The sequence below is a fragment of the Hevea brasiliensis genome, chromosome 6, assembly GCF_030052815.1.
Source record: "Hevea brasiliensis isolate MT/VB/25A 57/8 chromosome 6, ASM3005281v1, whole genome shotgun sequence".
NCBI classification, from domain to species: Eukaryota; Viridiplantae; Streptophyta; class Magnoliopsida; order Malpighiales; family Euphorbiaceae; genus Hevea; species Hevea brasiliensis.
In genome coordinates, this window is record NC_079498.1 from 104868536 (window position 1) to 104883961 (window position 15426).

A 15426-nucleotide genomic window follows, 5' to 3' on the forward strand; every position below is an offset into this window, starting at 1 on the left:
GAAGAGAAATTGGTTGTTATATACCAAAAGGGACAAAAAGAGTTTGGAGGATAAGACAGGAAAACTCAGCACAAGTTTGTTAGAGGGAATCTCGACACCAAAGCACCAGCACAATACCACTTTATTGGAGGGAATTTCGGCAGCCTTATAACAACAACAACAATAACAACAACAACATGAAGAAATATATAAGGTAGAAGAGAATAGAGGGACGAGGAGGAGAATTGTATTTCTTTCTTGCTTGTAATAGCTTGGGGCAGTAGAGTGCTTCTGGGGTGTTCTTATATCTTGCATTCACCTGGATTTTTCTCTGTTTTATAAATAAATTCCTCTCTCTTCCCGTTGCCAATATTTTTCTGCTCTTTAATTTGTGATTTCTCAACTTGCTTGATTCTTTACTCTATCATCATATTTTACAGTTTCATTTGAGACATGTAAGAAGCAAAAAAGAAGAAGGATTTCTATTGCCATAAGCCATCTTAATATGGTTAATTCTTTCCTTAACTCCTTCCTAGTTAGCAGACTACATAATCAATAAGACAATTGTTGATGTCAGGCATCGAAACCATCAAGGACATACAGCACTCGACCTATAAAGCAAAAGCCACTTGTGAAAACGACCATATTCGAGTTATGTTGTTGAAATCCGGTTGTCCAGATAGCCCTAACATATCAGAACCTGGATCTTTGACTGCTGAACATGATGCTAACAAGTGTCCTCATCAGCAAGAACAGAATTGCATCATCAACACAAGTATCAAGGCAAGAGACACAATCGACGCAATAAACAATATGATATGCATAGGGAGGCACTGCAAAATGCTTGAAACACAATCATACTAGAGCCATTCTGATTGCCACCGTTACTTTTACTGTTGGTTTGAATCCCCCCTGGGGGTGTCTATCGGGAGGGAACACTAAAATGCCAGTCAACAGTTGGTAGAAATTTGGCTTTTAAGATCTTTGCTATTAGTAACAGCATTGCATTGTTCACATCTCCATGCATTGTAATTATTTTAGAGAAAAAACTAATGAAGCTAAGGGTGATCATTCACAAGGACATGTGGGTGGCAGTGTCTGGCAACAGCTTTTGTTGCAACCACATGGGTGATCATGCCAAATGCTTACAAAACAAGATGGATGCTTGAGGCTATATTGGCTATTGGTGCTGGGAGCATGATAACAGTGTTTATCTATCCGGGAGTTCAGTTATTTAGACACTGGCTAAGGAAGCTGAAATGGAAGAAACAAAGAGGCAAGAAGAGTAGGATTGTTGATGTCAACAGGCAATTGAAATTACAACCTTCTAAAACCTTGATTACCAAACAAATCCAGCCTAATCCAGTGCTATTCAACAATCAATCAGATTCATCCAACTCTGATGTTGAAAGTGCAAAATCATTGGGATATCATACCTGCAAATGGTGAAGTCTGCTTCTTCCTGATCTGCCCAACATTTCAGAAATAAAATCTAGTCTTTTTTCCCTGTGTCTTTCAGTGAATGATCAAAAAACTTCAATAAATGCTGACTATCGGTATTCCATTAGAATTGTACTTTTCTATTTTGATATTTATTTCCAAAAAATTGGAAAAGCTGTCAAACATGATGCCGGTAATAGTAAGAAAATATTACATAACTGCAATTAAATGCTTTAAAAACTTTAGAAACAAACAAACTCATCCTAGAAAGCCAAAAGCAATAATGTTCAATAACTAAACAGTTACTCAAAAGACAAATTGTTTCGACAAAGGATTCCAATAGCTAGCTGGAACCTGACACCAATTGACAAAGAATAAATGCCAAATAACTAAAACAACCATAACTGAAAACTGTTTAAGATGACAATAGTAAAGTTTCTAATGTGGCAAGAACAACCACTAAGACTGAAACAAGTCTCACTGAGACTACTGCTCCTGAACTTGGCTGTGGTGATGGTGCCAGGTTATATTCAGGTGGATTTGCAATGGATGGTGGAGAATGTGATCTTTGGTGGTGCATACCCATCACTTCCACAATCAAACGCTGGCCATTTCTGCAGTGATCAGAGGCTCCACTAATAAAGTAGAAAGGTCCTGGCCTGTCAAGATTGAAAGTACTCCTCCCATTGTTGAAGGCAACAATAGGTTTGCTGGTGTTGCAATGGTAATAACCCCATTTGTCAACTTGAATAACCGAGTCATTCTTGTACTCGAATACTGCAAACAGAAGAAATCAGTACTGTGACAGTGCAAGAACAAGACAACCCAAGAGATATACATGTGTTATGGAACATTTGTTTGCCTGCAACCATATTTTCAGTTATAAATCTTTCTTTGGTTACAGAAATACGATTGTTTTATATGTTCATTAGAGAAACAATAACTGTTTTTCGAAATTGAAATACATATTCATCTGCTAAAAGAAATTTTTACTACGCAACAACTGTAGCTATCCTAACTGATTCAACCATTCACAAATGTTATAAAATTTGAAGCCTCTACTATTTTTGCTGTTACTAAATTTGGACGGGAAATGAACGTTTTTAAGTGAAACAAATTGTACAAACTCACAGAGAGAATCTTCAACTTGAAATCTGTTCCTTTCAGCCCATTGGCTATAAACTGCAGTGTTGTTGCCTCCAGGCTCTTGCCAACCCAACTCATCACCCACTTTGAACACCCTTCCTGCATCAGCCAAACCATTCATGGATGCTAGAAAGACTAGAAAGCAAGTACAAAACAGACCCACAGCAGATGCCATGTTAGTGGTCTTCTTTTTTCTCTCCTTGAAAGATCCAACAGATATACTGATTAAAGAATGTGAGAACTAATGTTGGTTTATTCGATGCAATATGTGTTGTGACTGATCATAGGAATTAGGAAGAGAGTTATATAGTTACAGTAAGTAGTGGGTAGTTTTTTTTCGGAAAAAACGTGGTGGGATTTGGCGGTTAGTGGTTGCCATGGATAGTTAGAGGGAACGTGCCTTTCAAATGGTGGCGGTTAAAGTGAAGTGCTGGTATTAAGAATTTGACAATTTCAAAAGGGATTTTCTGGGGGTTCTTGACGATTTGGGTTGAAAAAACAGGGCAGATGTGTTATGTCATTACAGAACAGTTGTATTATAGTCCCCTCTAAAGAGCTATGTCACTATGTCGCGCCTGAAGATGTTGTCAGGACAGTGATCGAGTCCGACTTAAAACTGAGACAGTGATTACCAAATGCTAGCCCGGTTGGGACTCGGCATGGATGGCTTAACATGCAAAAAACTAGACATTTAAAGTACAAACATCATAGCATATAGACGCATCTTCAGACGTTTACACATCATCTGTCTAATGAAAAATAGCTTGCAACGAATTCGATTAAAACTTAAAAGGCATTGATGAAGAATGAAACTATCGTACCCAAATTTGTTCCTTTGGAATGGCCAAGGACGGAAAAATTGCTAATTGCCTATTGATGGAACATTTTTCGTTCTGTTATCCATATCAAGTGAAAAAATATTTGACTGTTCTTTTTATTTTTCACTGTAATAATAGTTCAAGAACATAAAATCTTGTACTTTATGATTGGATTAGAGCCAAGCTGAAATGGTTCTTGGAGTCGTCAAAATACCCCATCTAAGGTCAGAGCATTTCAAAAATCCCTTATGCAATTCCGATCTCTCGGCACGCCCATTACACCAGTTTACCAGTAATTGATGACCCTGGTACATTTACATTTGTCATCCAAAGTTGATTTTGCAGAGATACAGCCCTAATCTGCAATTTGCACCGCCACCCAAGGTAAAATCTACTTCCCAAAATCCCCCCCCATTGCAAATCCAAAGGGGTCTCTTGGCATCTCTCTTATAAATTGCTCACAGTGGTTTCCTTCCGATTCATCATTATTTCTTGAAACTGTGCACGTTTGGCATCCCTGATATCAAATATACTTGGTGGCACAGGTTTGATAGAACCATGCAACTCAACCAGGTTAAAAAATTCTTGTTTGGACAAACTTTTCTTCTGAACTAGTTGATCAACAACAGCATCCATCAGCTTTCGGTTCTGCTGCAGAATCTGAAACAGAAAGCAGAAAGTTTATACAAGGACACTAGAAAGTTGAACATTAGTGTTTTCTTCACATTAATATGAAATACCTCTTTAGCACGCTCATAACACAAGTTTACAATCTGAAGTGCCTCTAAATCAATTTCCTGCAATTTGCAAACTTTCATCAGAAATGCATCAACAGTACAATAGCATTCAAGTGATGAAGAGAAATTCTATAAGTCAAATTTCGAGTCATTTTCAATCTGAATTGGGCTTGGCAGAAATGGTAAAACAAAATTTTCACCATGTTAATAAATAGAAACAGATGCAGGAAAATTTTACAATTCCTGTGACCATATTGAAAGCCATAGAAATGAGCATGTAGGCATACATTGATTCGATCTGCAACCCAGAAGTCAAACAGGCCATAATGTTTCTCAGAAAGCCCACCAAGAACATAAGTTCGTGCTGCTGACCTAGCATTGTCTGCTGTTTCTGCCCATATCGTACTCAACTGGAACAATTCTACACAGTAAGTATTAGGAAATCATTCTAGACTACAAAAAGAATGATAAAAAATTGTGTTCCATCTACAGAATGCAGTTTCCAATGAACAAAACAACTCATGGGACAAACCAGATAGAAATCTTACTGAAAAAACTAAACAATATGCATGGTTCAATATTATTATGAAAGAATATGTTGTGGTTTGAATCTCTTTGCATGTTTCGACCAGGAATCCATTTTCTCAAGAAACAGATCATTACAAAAAATGCTAGTTATCATATTCCATATTTTCCTTTTGGCTATACCAATCTACCTGGTTTTGTAAATAAGCATGTTCATGATGGACCCAAATGAAGGAATCAATTTTAAACAGAGACAGACTACCTAATATTTTTAGGTTGCACACAAGTCCTCAAAAATACAAACCATTATGTCATTGATCTTGATACAGTATAAAGGACTAATGTAAGCTGGCAAGCAACCACTAAACAAAAGTAAATACTCCACAAGTAATCAAAAGTATCAGGATGAAGAGTATCTGCAGATCAGCTGCTATCACTTCTATCATCTTTTAGGTAACTCAAGAAAGCAGCATAGAACAAAATTGTGAAATCTAACATTGTGTACCAACCGCTTTCTGCACAATAATTTCCACGCAAGGATATTGAGCCACACATGCACAAACATGTATATGTTAGCAACTGGTTCTTTACCTGACCCTCACCATACCAAAGCTCATCGGCTGCACGAGGTGCCAGTTGAACAGTGATATGATCCAGGAGAGATTGCCGACTGCATTATAGGAGAAAGTAAGATGGTATGGAAAGAAGATAGAATGCCCTAAAGCAAGTTCAATGAGCAACTATCGGAATGGAAATAATTAAATTACTTAAGGGTAACACATACTACAAATAACTAGCCATTTGGGATGGCAAATTATGGTATCAATAACAGTCTTGCAAATATTGCTTTAATTTGAAATGCATTTGGAAATGGCCGTTTTGGATTTTAAAGGAAGAAAACTACATCATAGTTCAACAGGTTGTATATTATTTTGATAGTAATTTGACCAATAAAAGAAATTAAAAAATGACTTGCAAGGAGATATACCTAAGCATTCCCTCCTTAAATTTGACATGATCCATTTTCATTCTAACATAACCAAGTTCCCTGCCAGCTCTAGGAGCAATAGTGACCTGGTCACAATGAAAAAATAACAATAGTTAACTTATATGTATTTCATATTATTTTACAAATTGTCCATCGAATTTTCTTATCGTCCTCTGAAATCCAGTGCATTTTTCTTTTTTCAAACTGAAATCCACTGCAATTTGTATAGCACCAAAAATAGCCATTCACAAAGGTCTAGCAAAGTCTCTATCAACTAAAGCAATGTGCACTGTGCAGGAGAAATACACTGTGCACTCTCTCAATGTGCACTGTGCAGGAGAAATGCACTGTGCGCTCTTGCTCTGTGCACAGACAAGTTCAAGTATGACAAAGTGTATGCAAGAAAAAAACTTTAATAAAAAAGTTAAAAGACCATACAAACTCAATATTTTTAAGATCAGGAAAGTTCACAGCTACAACAGCCATGGCTGCTTCATTAATAGCTACTTGCTTCCATGTTTCAGGGCTTCTTTCCTTCCTATCTAGCATTCCTCTCTCTTCTATTTGAGCAGCTTGTAGTAAGTCATCAGTTGTAATCTGCACAGAGTAAATTCTTCACTAATACCTTACTATCCACAAGGGCAATTATTAAAATTAAAAATCAAATTATAAGAAAAAATTATTAACAATGAGGACTATATAACATAATCACTTACAAATAAGCCCAATGAAATTATTGCAAATACAATTTTGACAGTAAAGTAACTAAGTTTATTTCATTCACATCAATGAACTCAACTCAACTAACCCTTAATCCCAAACTAGTGGATATCGCCCATAAAGATTATTTTCCTCCATTCACCCACTTTGGGAAATTAGGATTACATCTTTAGAAAGATCTAGTGCTCATGCATTTTTTTTACCTACTTTCACTCATGTCATCCTAGGTTTGCTCATCACTTTCTTGTCTCCGACAACTTCAATGAACAAGAAAACTAATAAAGAAGTCAACAAAAGTTATTGCAATGTGCAAACCATGGAAGGTGAAGAATGTTAACCGTTAGCTTGTCCAAAATCATCTAACCAGGCATATTTTGCCATAGGCAATCTTTTTGGCAGCATCCAAAAGGTAGCTGGATTTCTTTTTCGTTCAAGAAAATGTGATTTCAATGTTTAAACTCCCAACCTCTTGCATTATGAGTTAGGCACAAAACTTTTGGTCCACTGCCTAATGACCAACTGCCAGTTTTATCCAAATGGTTTGCAAACATTGAGGCCCAAACAGAAGTTGATTATTTTATATAATTGCAAATCACAAGTAAAAGCCAACCTTCAATTGTTCACCTCCAACCAAGAAAAATTTCCAACAATAATCAGTTATGCACTCCAAATTTAAACACTAGACAAAGGAAGACATCTTCCAAATTTATCAATAGTCACTGCAAAATTATTTTCATATAGGATGTGATAACACAAGGTCAGACATTCACAATAATATTCAGGGCTAATGTGGCCACACAAGGTCAGATATTCACAATAAAATTCAGGCCAGAAAATATTGTCTCCTATAAACGTCAAATGAATATCATCTCAAAAGAAGATTTAGGGTTTCTGTTCAGAAAGTCTTGTCTTAGACCTTGATATCCCATAGGCATTGCAGTTTCGTATTATCATAGAATATATACTGCTTTCCTAATTCCAAATGTACTATTTCTCTTAACTCCTCTTTAGCTAGTTGCGTCTAAGAAAATCAAATTATAGTCAAAAGTAAAGAGGACCATTCAATTTATAAGAATAGTTACCTCAGTCCTTCCATCACGCATCATATTAATTGCAGCAACCTCAATTATGTTGGCCAGCTCAGCACCAACCATTCCATCTGTTATACTAGCAACAGCCATGTAGTCCACATCATCAGCCATAGGCTTTTTACGAGCATGAACCTAATTATGAATCAAAGAAATCAAACAAAAGAAATAGTAGATGACAAGTTATGAAGCCTAGCAGAGCTAGAGTGATAGAACGTGTGAATAGAATGAACATATCACCACCTTCAGAATTTCCATGCGGCCTATAAGGCCAGGTTTGGGTATAAAAATTTTTCTATCAAAGCGTCCAGGTCTCACTAGTGCCGGGTCTAGAATATCGGGTCTATTGGTGGAAGCAATAGTTATCACTTCCCCTCTTCCTTCAAATCCATCCAAGCATACAAGAAGCTGAAATTTAAGAATAAAAAAGAACATCAATCTCCAGATGGAGGTCTAGCCTGCAATTAAAAAAAAAAAAAATCAATAGTCCTACATTATAGTGGTAAATGCCCCAACGAACCTGATTAAGAGTAGCATCACGTTCTTGCCCACCAGAACCTTTTATCAACCCACGCTCCCTTCCAACAGCATCCAGTTCATCAATAAAGACAACAGATGGAGCCTATGAAAACAATAATAAGTATGATGGCATGTTGAAAGTTGTCCATCTCCAATTAAAAGTGCCTCAAAAACTTGAAAAAGCACATAAGCTATGAGAGAAAGGATTAGGAAAAAAAATGATAAATCAGAAAGGTTTTGCACTCCGAGGCAAATTCTTTGTACTTTAAAAGTGCTCAAGGAAAAAAAGAGATCAAATGATAAAACTCTAGTACGATATTCAATACTTCAAAGTCATTAACACAAATCAGAGATCTGTTCAGACGAATCAGCTATAATAAACTACGATATATAACCTCATTACCAAGTGCTAGATTAGGAAAGAGAGTGTAATAATGCAGCTATTAACAAGACTTACATTTTCCTTTGCTTCTTGGTAAAGAGATCTGACACGAGAAGCACCAACCCCTACATATATTTCCACAAACTGAGATGCAGAAATGGAGAAGAAGTTCACACCCGCCTCACCAGCTACAGCTTTTGCCAGTAAAGTTTTCCCCACTCCAGGAGGTCCACAAAGAAGAATGCCACCTGATGGTAAAACCAATTCCAGCAGGCTATGTCATGCACAAAGGATGGAAAGTGTAAATAGCTTTAAAAAGGAACTAAGCAAGAATAAAAGGTCATAGAAGGCAAGGTACAGTAAATGGTATAATTTTTCACTCCATATCCTTTTCTTTCTCTTCCTCTCAATAAATTTATCATAAATTACTCTGTTCACAAAATTCTCCTGTTTATTTATTGTGTGGATGTGATCCCACATGAAGTAGTAGAAAAAAAAAAGGGCAATACCTTATGTTATCAATACTAAAAAATGTGATAAAAATAACAATCTCCCATTTAGGCCAAGACCATGATATGAACACGTGCAACATGAGATGAAACTTTTTTACTTTCAAACAACATATCAAATGAATCTCCATGTTGGAAAGCCAAAGTACAGTGAAAGTACCATAACAGCATTTGATAATTCATCTTTATGCCAAGGGAACTCTATTTGCTCAAATTCACACTCAGATTTAAATATTAATCGAACCCCACAACATGTAGAGTAAAAGAGCTGTGTTCCATGCAATTGAGAATTTGAGATACAAACAATGTGACAGCTATGAAGGCTCTTTAGATCAGGCCTTCCCTAAAGACATAACATATACAAATACATATGTCACTCAAACATACATTAAATAATCAATCCTAGCAAAAATTAGAACAATGCACAAAATATGAAACTATCGTATCATGGTTTCAAAATCTGACCTGGTATCCTCACTCCTCTCCTCCGATACATCTCCCCATGTGTGAAAAACTTCACAATCTCCTCAAGTTCAAGTCGTATTTTCCCAAGCCCCGCAACATCCGAAAACTTTACATCCACACCCCTCTCCAAATACTGAGGCAATCTCCTATTATGCGCACGCCTAACTCTTGCACCTGACTTCATGAACTGCATAGCCATTTTCATGTAGGCATTCTGCTCCCTTTTCCCTTGCTCACCCTCACCCTCAACCTCCTCCTCTTCCTCAATTCCCATCATCTCCCTCTCCAACTCCTTCATTTTCCTCCTTTCCTCTGCCTCTGCCTTCTCAATCTTCAGCCTATCTTCATAGTCCTTCTTCTGCTTTCGATAACTAAGCACCACAGTCCGGTAAAATATCACAAAAAACACCAACCCTAACAATGTGGCCACATTTGAGTCCTGTGCCAAATCAGCCCACATATTGGCCATCCTTGTGTAATTCCTCTGTGCATCACGCAATGATGCCTCATACTTCTTTTTCCTAATCTCCCTCTTTATCCTTCTCTGCTCCTCTTTCTTTTGAATTTTTATTGCCTTTTCAATCATTTCCCGTTCCTCTCTCATTCTTGCCAATTCCTCATTTCTTTGCCTCTTAATCTCCTCTCTCATTTTCCTCAACTCCATAGCTCTCTTTGACTCCTTCTTAGGCTTTAACTTAGATAACATAAACTCTGGAACTTTCCACAAAAACCCTAAATATGGCTTAGGCAGCTCAGGTTTCTTGACCGGAGGGCTATATGCATTAACACACATTGTATCAATCTTTAACTCATCCCATGAATCCCAAAACCTCTTATTACTCTCTACTGAAGGCAAAACAGTCCTAAAAACTTTATTATCATCCAAAACCACTAAAACAGCCTCTGCCCGTTCTTTAAAACGTGCTTTGGGCGCTTTAATTACATGTTTAAGCTTGTTGCTTTCTTTGAAACTCAATATTTCAGTATATGGGATTCGATTTGATACAATTGGGAGATCTTTAGACCATTGTTTAAGCTGGTCCAGGGTTAAAGATTCTTGTGGTGTTTTTTTCTGGGTTTTCTTTTTATGGCCTGTCTTCGCTGCTGCGGCAAGGACGGTTTGTGGCGAGAGAGAGGCGGAGATTATGGTGAGAGTTATGGGTGCAGTGAGAAAACTGAAATTGGTTTTATTAGCTTTATGCGTTTTACTAGTTTCACTATGATTTTCAAGACTTGGGTCTTGTTTTTGGCAAGAAATGGAAGGGTAATCGCGTGGTTTTAGCAGAAATTTGTAGGGTTTTTGGGCTTTGGGGAGGAATGAAGAGCTAAAGAGCAGATGACTGGCCATGGAAATGGAAAATATATAGATGAATTCAATGAAACTAGGAGAAGAAAAAGAGAAACTCACATTTTAGAAGCTGTTATGTTTGAAAGGGAGCTCGCTTTGATTGATGAATCAAATTGAAATTTCAAAGAGAGAGTTCTGCGTTCTGTTTCAGTTGGAGCTCGTAGATAATGGCCGGGTCGGGTGGTTTTCACAGCGGAAACAAGGCAGCGATGAAAACGCACCGTTTCCCCAATTTTATTAATAAAATTGAAACACTTACGCCGCGTTTGGGTAGGCGAAAAAGGGAGAGGAAGGTTACGCCTTGTTTGGATAAGTGAAAAAAGGAGGAAGGAAAATAATTCGGAGAAAATAAGTTTGAAAAGGCATTTTTCTTGATTGCATAGTAGAAAGGATATAAGGAGAGAAAAATTAGTCCTATTTTTCTCTAATTATGTTTTCTTTAATTTAAAGAAAAATAAAAAATTAAAGAGGAAAATTAAATTATCCTTTATCATTTTTTATTTTTCATTCTTTATTTTCTATTTATCCAAACACAATGAGAGAAACTAAATGATGAAAGATAAGAAAAATTGTCATTCTTTTATTTATCTTCCTCTCTAATAATTTATCCAAGCAGAGTGTTATGAGACTCACCCAATAAAAATTGGAAAAAAATTTAAATATTTATTTAAAATTATTATTTAATTTTAAAATTTTTTATTTCATAAGTTAAAACGTTTACTTATTTTAAAAAATATTAAAATATACTTTTCCAATTTAATTTTCCAGATAATAATGAAAATATTTTTTTATTATTTAGAATTTAACGATTATTACTTGAAAAGCTATAAATATTATTAAAGTCATGATCTTTTATATGGTTCTATATCTATTCATTGTAACTCTAATAAATATATGCAGAGTATTTTCATTTGAAATTTATATATTTTAAGCACGCTTCTTAATTTTTAATTTATTTTAAATGTTGATATTTTTGAAATATTATGATTTTTATTTTTAATTTTTTTTTAAATTTTGATATATGATAATAATATAAAGACCTATTGACTAAAAAAATTTAAAATTTTATTTTATTTTGAATAATTTAATTATAACTTTTAAAATTAAAGAATTTTTATTCAAAATTCAAAATCAATGTAAGTATTTTAACTTTTTACACGTGAATTATCATGCGACACATTATGTCACATTTTTTAATTTTTTTACTTAATTTATCTTTTTCTTTCTCTCATCCCCTCTCTCTTTATCATGAGCAATCAATGAAATTTCCTACTCTTTTGTTTGGAGAGAAAGAATGAGGGAGAGAGAGAATGAGAGAGAGAACAAAGAAGAGAGGGAGAGAGATGAATCAAATAAAACACAACACACAAGCTACCGACAGTTTAGGTATTATTCTTGATTTTTATAACTGTTATTTCAAACATAAAACCAACATATTCTTTACAAAAAGCTTTAGTCCTTTGCTTGCATGCAATGATACCATTGACAACCCAAAAGACCACACCAAAGGATCAAACAATGGGTGAGATCAACTGGGAACGAGTACTGTCCTTGTTGAAATGGACTGCCTAATTCATAGCCTTGCTAGAAACAATGGCCATCCCAAAGCCATTAGGACAAGGCTTTCAACAATCTGGTCATAATCACTGAATTAGGGCATGGTGTCATTATCAGATATGCCCCATCCTCTTCTTTACAAAGTGAACTTAAACATGTTAAATTACAAAATTGTCCATAAGAAAGTAGATCAGTGGAACTAATAAGAGGATACATATATTTGCTACAAGTAGATCATGCTGATATGGGAGTGCAGACTATGGGACGCAAAGGAACTTCAATACTTTGACTTGGAGAGCCACATAACCTCCTGAATGGCCAATGCAGCCAGCAAGAAGCAGCTGAAGAAAGTGAAGGCTATAGAGATGGCAACGTGGTCACAGAAGTAGTGAAGAGGCTTGCAGAAATTTGGTAAAGGCGTATGTTGGATTCCAGTGCGGTTCAGGTTGGAGACTCCTGATGCAGCAGCCCCAGCACTAATCATTGCATACGACAACACCTGCAAACTTGGAGATTAATCAGACCCTTATAAAGAACTATTTGTGCTTGAGGTTAAACTGAATTAATGAAAAATTCACAAGCAATGCAGATAGCTATGCACAAAGTGAAAACCAGGTTCAGCTACATGATTCTGAGCTACAACAAAATATTCTCTGCCAAAAAATGTAGAATGTGAAATTTCTATCTACCAAAAGACAAAGAATGTGAAATTTTATATAGATGTGCAAGACATTGAAAGGAGTTCTTTTATTATATAGCATGTTATGATGCAAGCGTAGAGTATTGAGGCCTGACTTAACAACACAAGAACGACATTTTCGCCAAGAGAAAGGCAACAGTCCAACAGTCCAAGTCTCCCTTCATTTTTTTTTCCCACTAGAGCAAGAGGAACTGCAACTTGCATCAGTTTCTAACCCTGTTTTGATTCTGTTAGATGTTATGATAAATAAAAAAAATTAGGACACAAAATTTCATTTGCTTTAGCACTTCAACACATCAAGATAGTCTTCACATGATTAATGCTCGTCTTCTCCGCGACCGCTAACCAGAAATCCCTGCCATTAACCTGTATAGTTCATTGGTTGATGATAAACATTTCCTTCCTACTGATATGGCTTTGTTCCATAAAATTAATTACCAAGATTCTGTTGGCATAACCAAAGCATGTAGAACTCTTCCAATATAAGGGAACGGAAATAAAGCCAAGCACATGAATATAGCATTACCCACGTATGAAAGTCATTAATCTAATACCTGATCTCCTGCAAAAAGAAGCCAAGCATGGCTTCTTGATGGAACCACTGGAGATTTTCTAAGTAGCCTTGACATGCTAATTAGCAGTTGCAGCAAGGAGTGTGCAACTACAGCTGCTGAGACTCCAACTAGATACCTGCTCAGCATCCAATAACAGAATCAACAACTACTGAACATACAAATTACTTTTCCAACTGCGTTATAATTATTACTCAAACAACATACATCCTAATTAGACAATTGCTTGAATCCTCCCCTTTCAACAGTCATATAGTTGATAGTTGAGGAGTGAACTCTATCCCAAATAAGAGCTAAATTTTGCTTTAAGAAATCTACAGTTAACAACCTTTAAATAGAACCTTTGTTATAATGTCAAACCTTTAGGAATCGAGCAATAATGCACTCAACCATTAATGTCACTCATTTCAATACCAATGACCTTGAGGATTCCGTGTTAAAAGAAAACTTCCAAATTGCATATATACAGGACTCCAAAAGTGATAATTATTATTATTAAAAAAAAAAAAAACTCACGGGTTTGATTCTGTTCATTCCAATGTCATTAACCTGAAGGTGGGAGAACCTAAAATTTGTTTTTACTCACAGAAGCAACAAAACCGAGGGCAATTTCGTAAACACGAAGTTCAACAGAAATTGTAGTTCATCCATAACATGACAAACAAACAAGGAAGGACCCCGATTTAGTCGGTCAGTTTGGTTCAATTCCAATCTCAATGATTCAAATCACAAATTAAGGATGGACTGTTTGGTAGCTAAGAAAATGCAGGGAATAAAATGCAAAAAAGAGCAAAAAATTTTAAACTGTTTTGCACCATCAGAACCCATGAAAAAACCCAAAAAAAAAAAAAAAGGAAAAAGGAAAAAGAAAAAAGAAAGAAGATGAAGGGAAAGAGGGAAAACCTCCGTTAGATGGCAATGATGTAATCTCAAAATCCCATTCTCTCTGATTTTCCCTCACTTTCTCAGCAACCAAACGATGGAAACATCATGATCGAGAACAAAAAAAGCAAGAATAATAAACAAAGACACAACATTTTGGCAATTAAGTAGACCCAAGAAACTTAGCAACTTACTCGAATGAGTGAGAGAATGACCACTTTGAGTAAACAGGAAGCATAAACCCATAGATGGAGACAGAGCTGGACTGATGGGCTGTGACCATAAACGACAGTGCTGCCACAGATGTCACCATGCACAACAACCTAAGTGCCGCGTGCAAGACTTCAGCTTTCCGGCCAAAATACCTCGGCGTCCTTATCAGCGGTCCACTCATTGTGCCACTGTTCTCCGTCGCGGCCACCTTGGACTCCGGTAGCTGGACAGCCACCTCCGGTGGCGGCACCTTTTGGTCATTCATCATCAGAGCTTCACTTTTTTCTTGATTAATCGTTTATAAATGTCTTTTTCTGTGTTGGTTGGTGCTTTTGCGGTGGTTTTCGCTGCGTATAGTAGAGGCAAAAGAGGTTAGGCTTTATACAGAGGAGGTGGAGAGATGACTTAGATGAGGCTTGGAGGCTGGAGCTTTCTTCTCTCTTACTTGCACTAAGTTTTTTTCTTACAGAAAAATGCTACTTTCGCGACACCTGATTGTGATTTCCTCTGCGCATGTTTAGTCTGCACACTAAAAATTGATTTCGTTTTTTTTTTTTTTATATGTATTAAATAGTACAGTTCTTCTCTCCGTTAAAAAAATTGACATGAAAAAAAAAAATTGATGAAAAAAATGAATATTATGTTAAATTAAAAAAAAAATTACAAAAATAATATTTTATAATTTCATTTTTTTTTTATTTTAAAGTTTGAAATTTATTTTACAACAAAGTAACATCTGATAAAACACTTTATTAGCTCGAATCACATGAAGAAAAATAGATTAAATTAGACATTTTTATTTTCATCAATAACCTCTAGTGAATTCACTCCATAAAAT

General features: G+C 36.0%; 3 protein-coding genes across 3 annotated transcripts; all 3 read right to left on the minus strand.

The window, feature by feature from the left end:
- Positions 1–1613: 1613 nt before the first annotated feature.
- LOC110631662 (early nodulin-like protein 7) lies at positions 1614–3332 on the minus strand. The gene is made up of 2 exons (XM_021779574.2): positions 2551–3332; positions 1614–2196 (listed from the first exon to the last, which is right to left on the minus strand). Exons 1-2 carry the CDS (start codon positions 2738–2740, stop codon positions 1835–1837), a joined length of 552 nt encoding a protein of 183 aa, XP_021635266.2. The 5' UTR covers positions 2741–3332; the 3' UTR covers positions 1614–1834.
- Positions 3333–3475: 143 nt separating this feature from the next.
- LOC110631659 (probable inactive ATP-dependent zinc metalloprotease FTSHI 2, chloroplastic) lies at positions 3476–10844 on the minus strand. The gene is made up of 11 exons (XM_021779568.2): positions 9317–10844; positions 8418–8590; positions 7962–8063; positions 7685–7849; positions 7436–7576; positions 6072–6230; positions 5634–5719; positions 5237–5315; positions 4408–4530; positions 4124–4180; positions 3476–4043 (listed from the first exon to the last, which is right to left on the minus strand). The coding sequence occupies exons 1-11, from the start codon at positions 10662–10664 to the stop codon at positions 3831–3833; spliced, it is 2646 nt and encodes an 881-aa protein (XP_021635260.2). The 5' UTR covers positions 10665–10844; the 3' UTR covers positions 3476–3830.
- Positions 10845–12045: 1201 nt separating this feature from the next.
- Positions 12046–15121, minus strand: LOC110631617 (CASP-like protein 3A1). The gene is made up of 3 exons (XM_021779503.2): positions 14570–15121; positions 13476–13611; positions 12046–12720 (listed from the first exon to the last, which is right to left on the minus strand). Exons 1-3 carry the CDS (start codon positions 14854–14856, stop codon positions 12499–12501), a joined length of 645 nt encoding a protein of 214 aa, XP_021635195.2. The 5' UTR covers positions 14857–15121; the 3' UTR covers positions 12046–12498.
- Between the last annotated feature and the right edge of the window lie 305 nt (positions 15122–15426).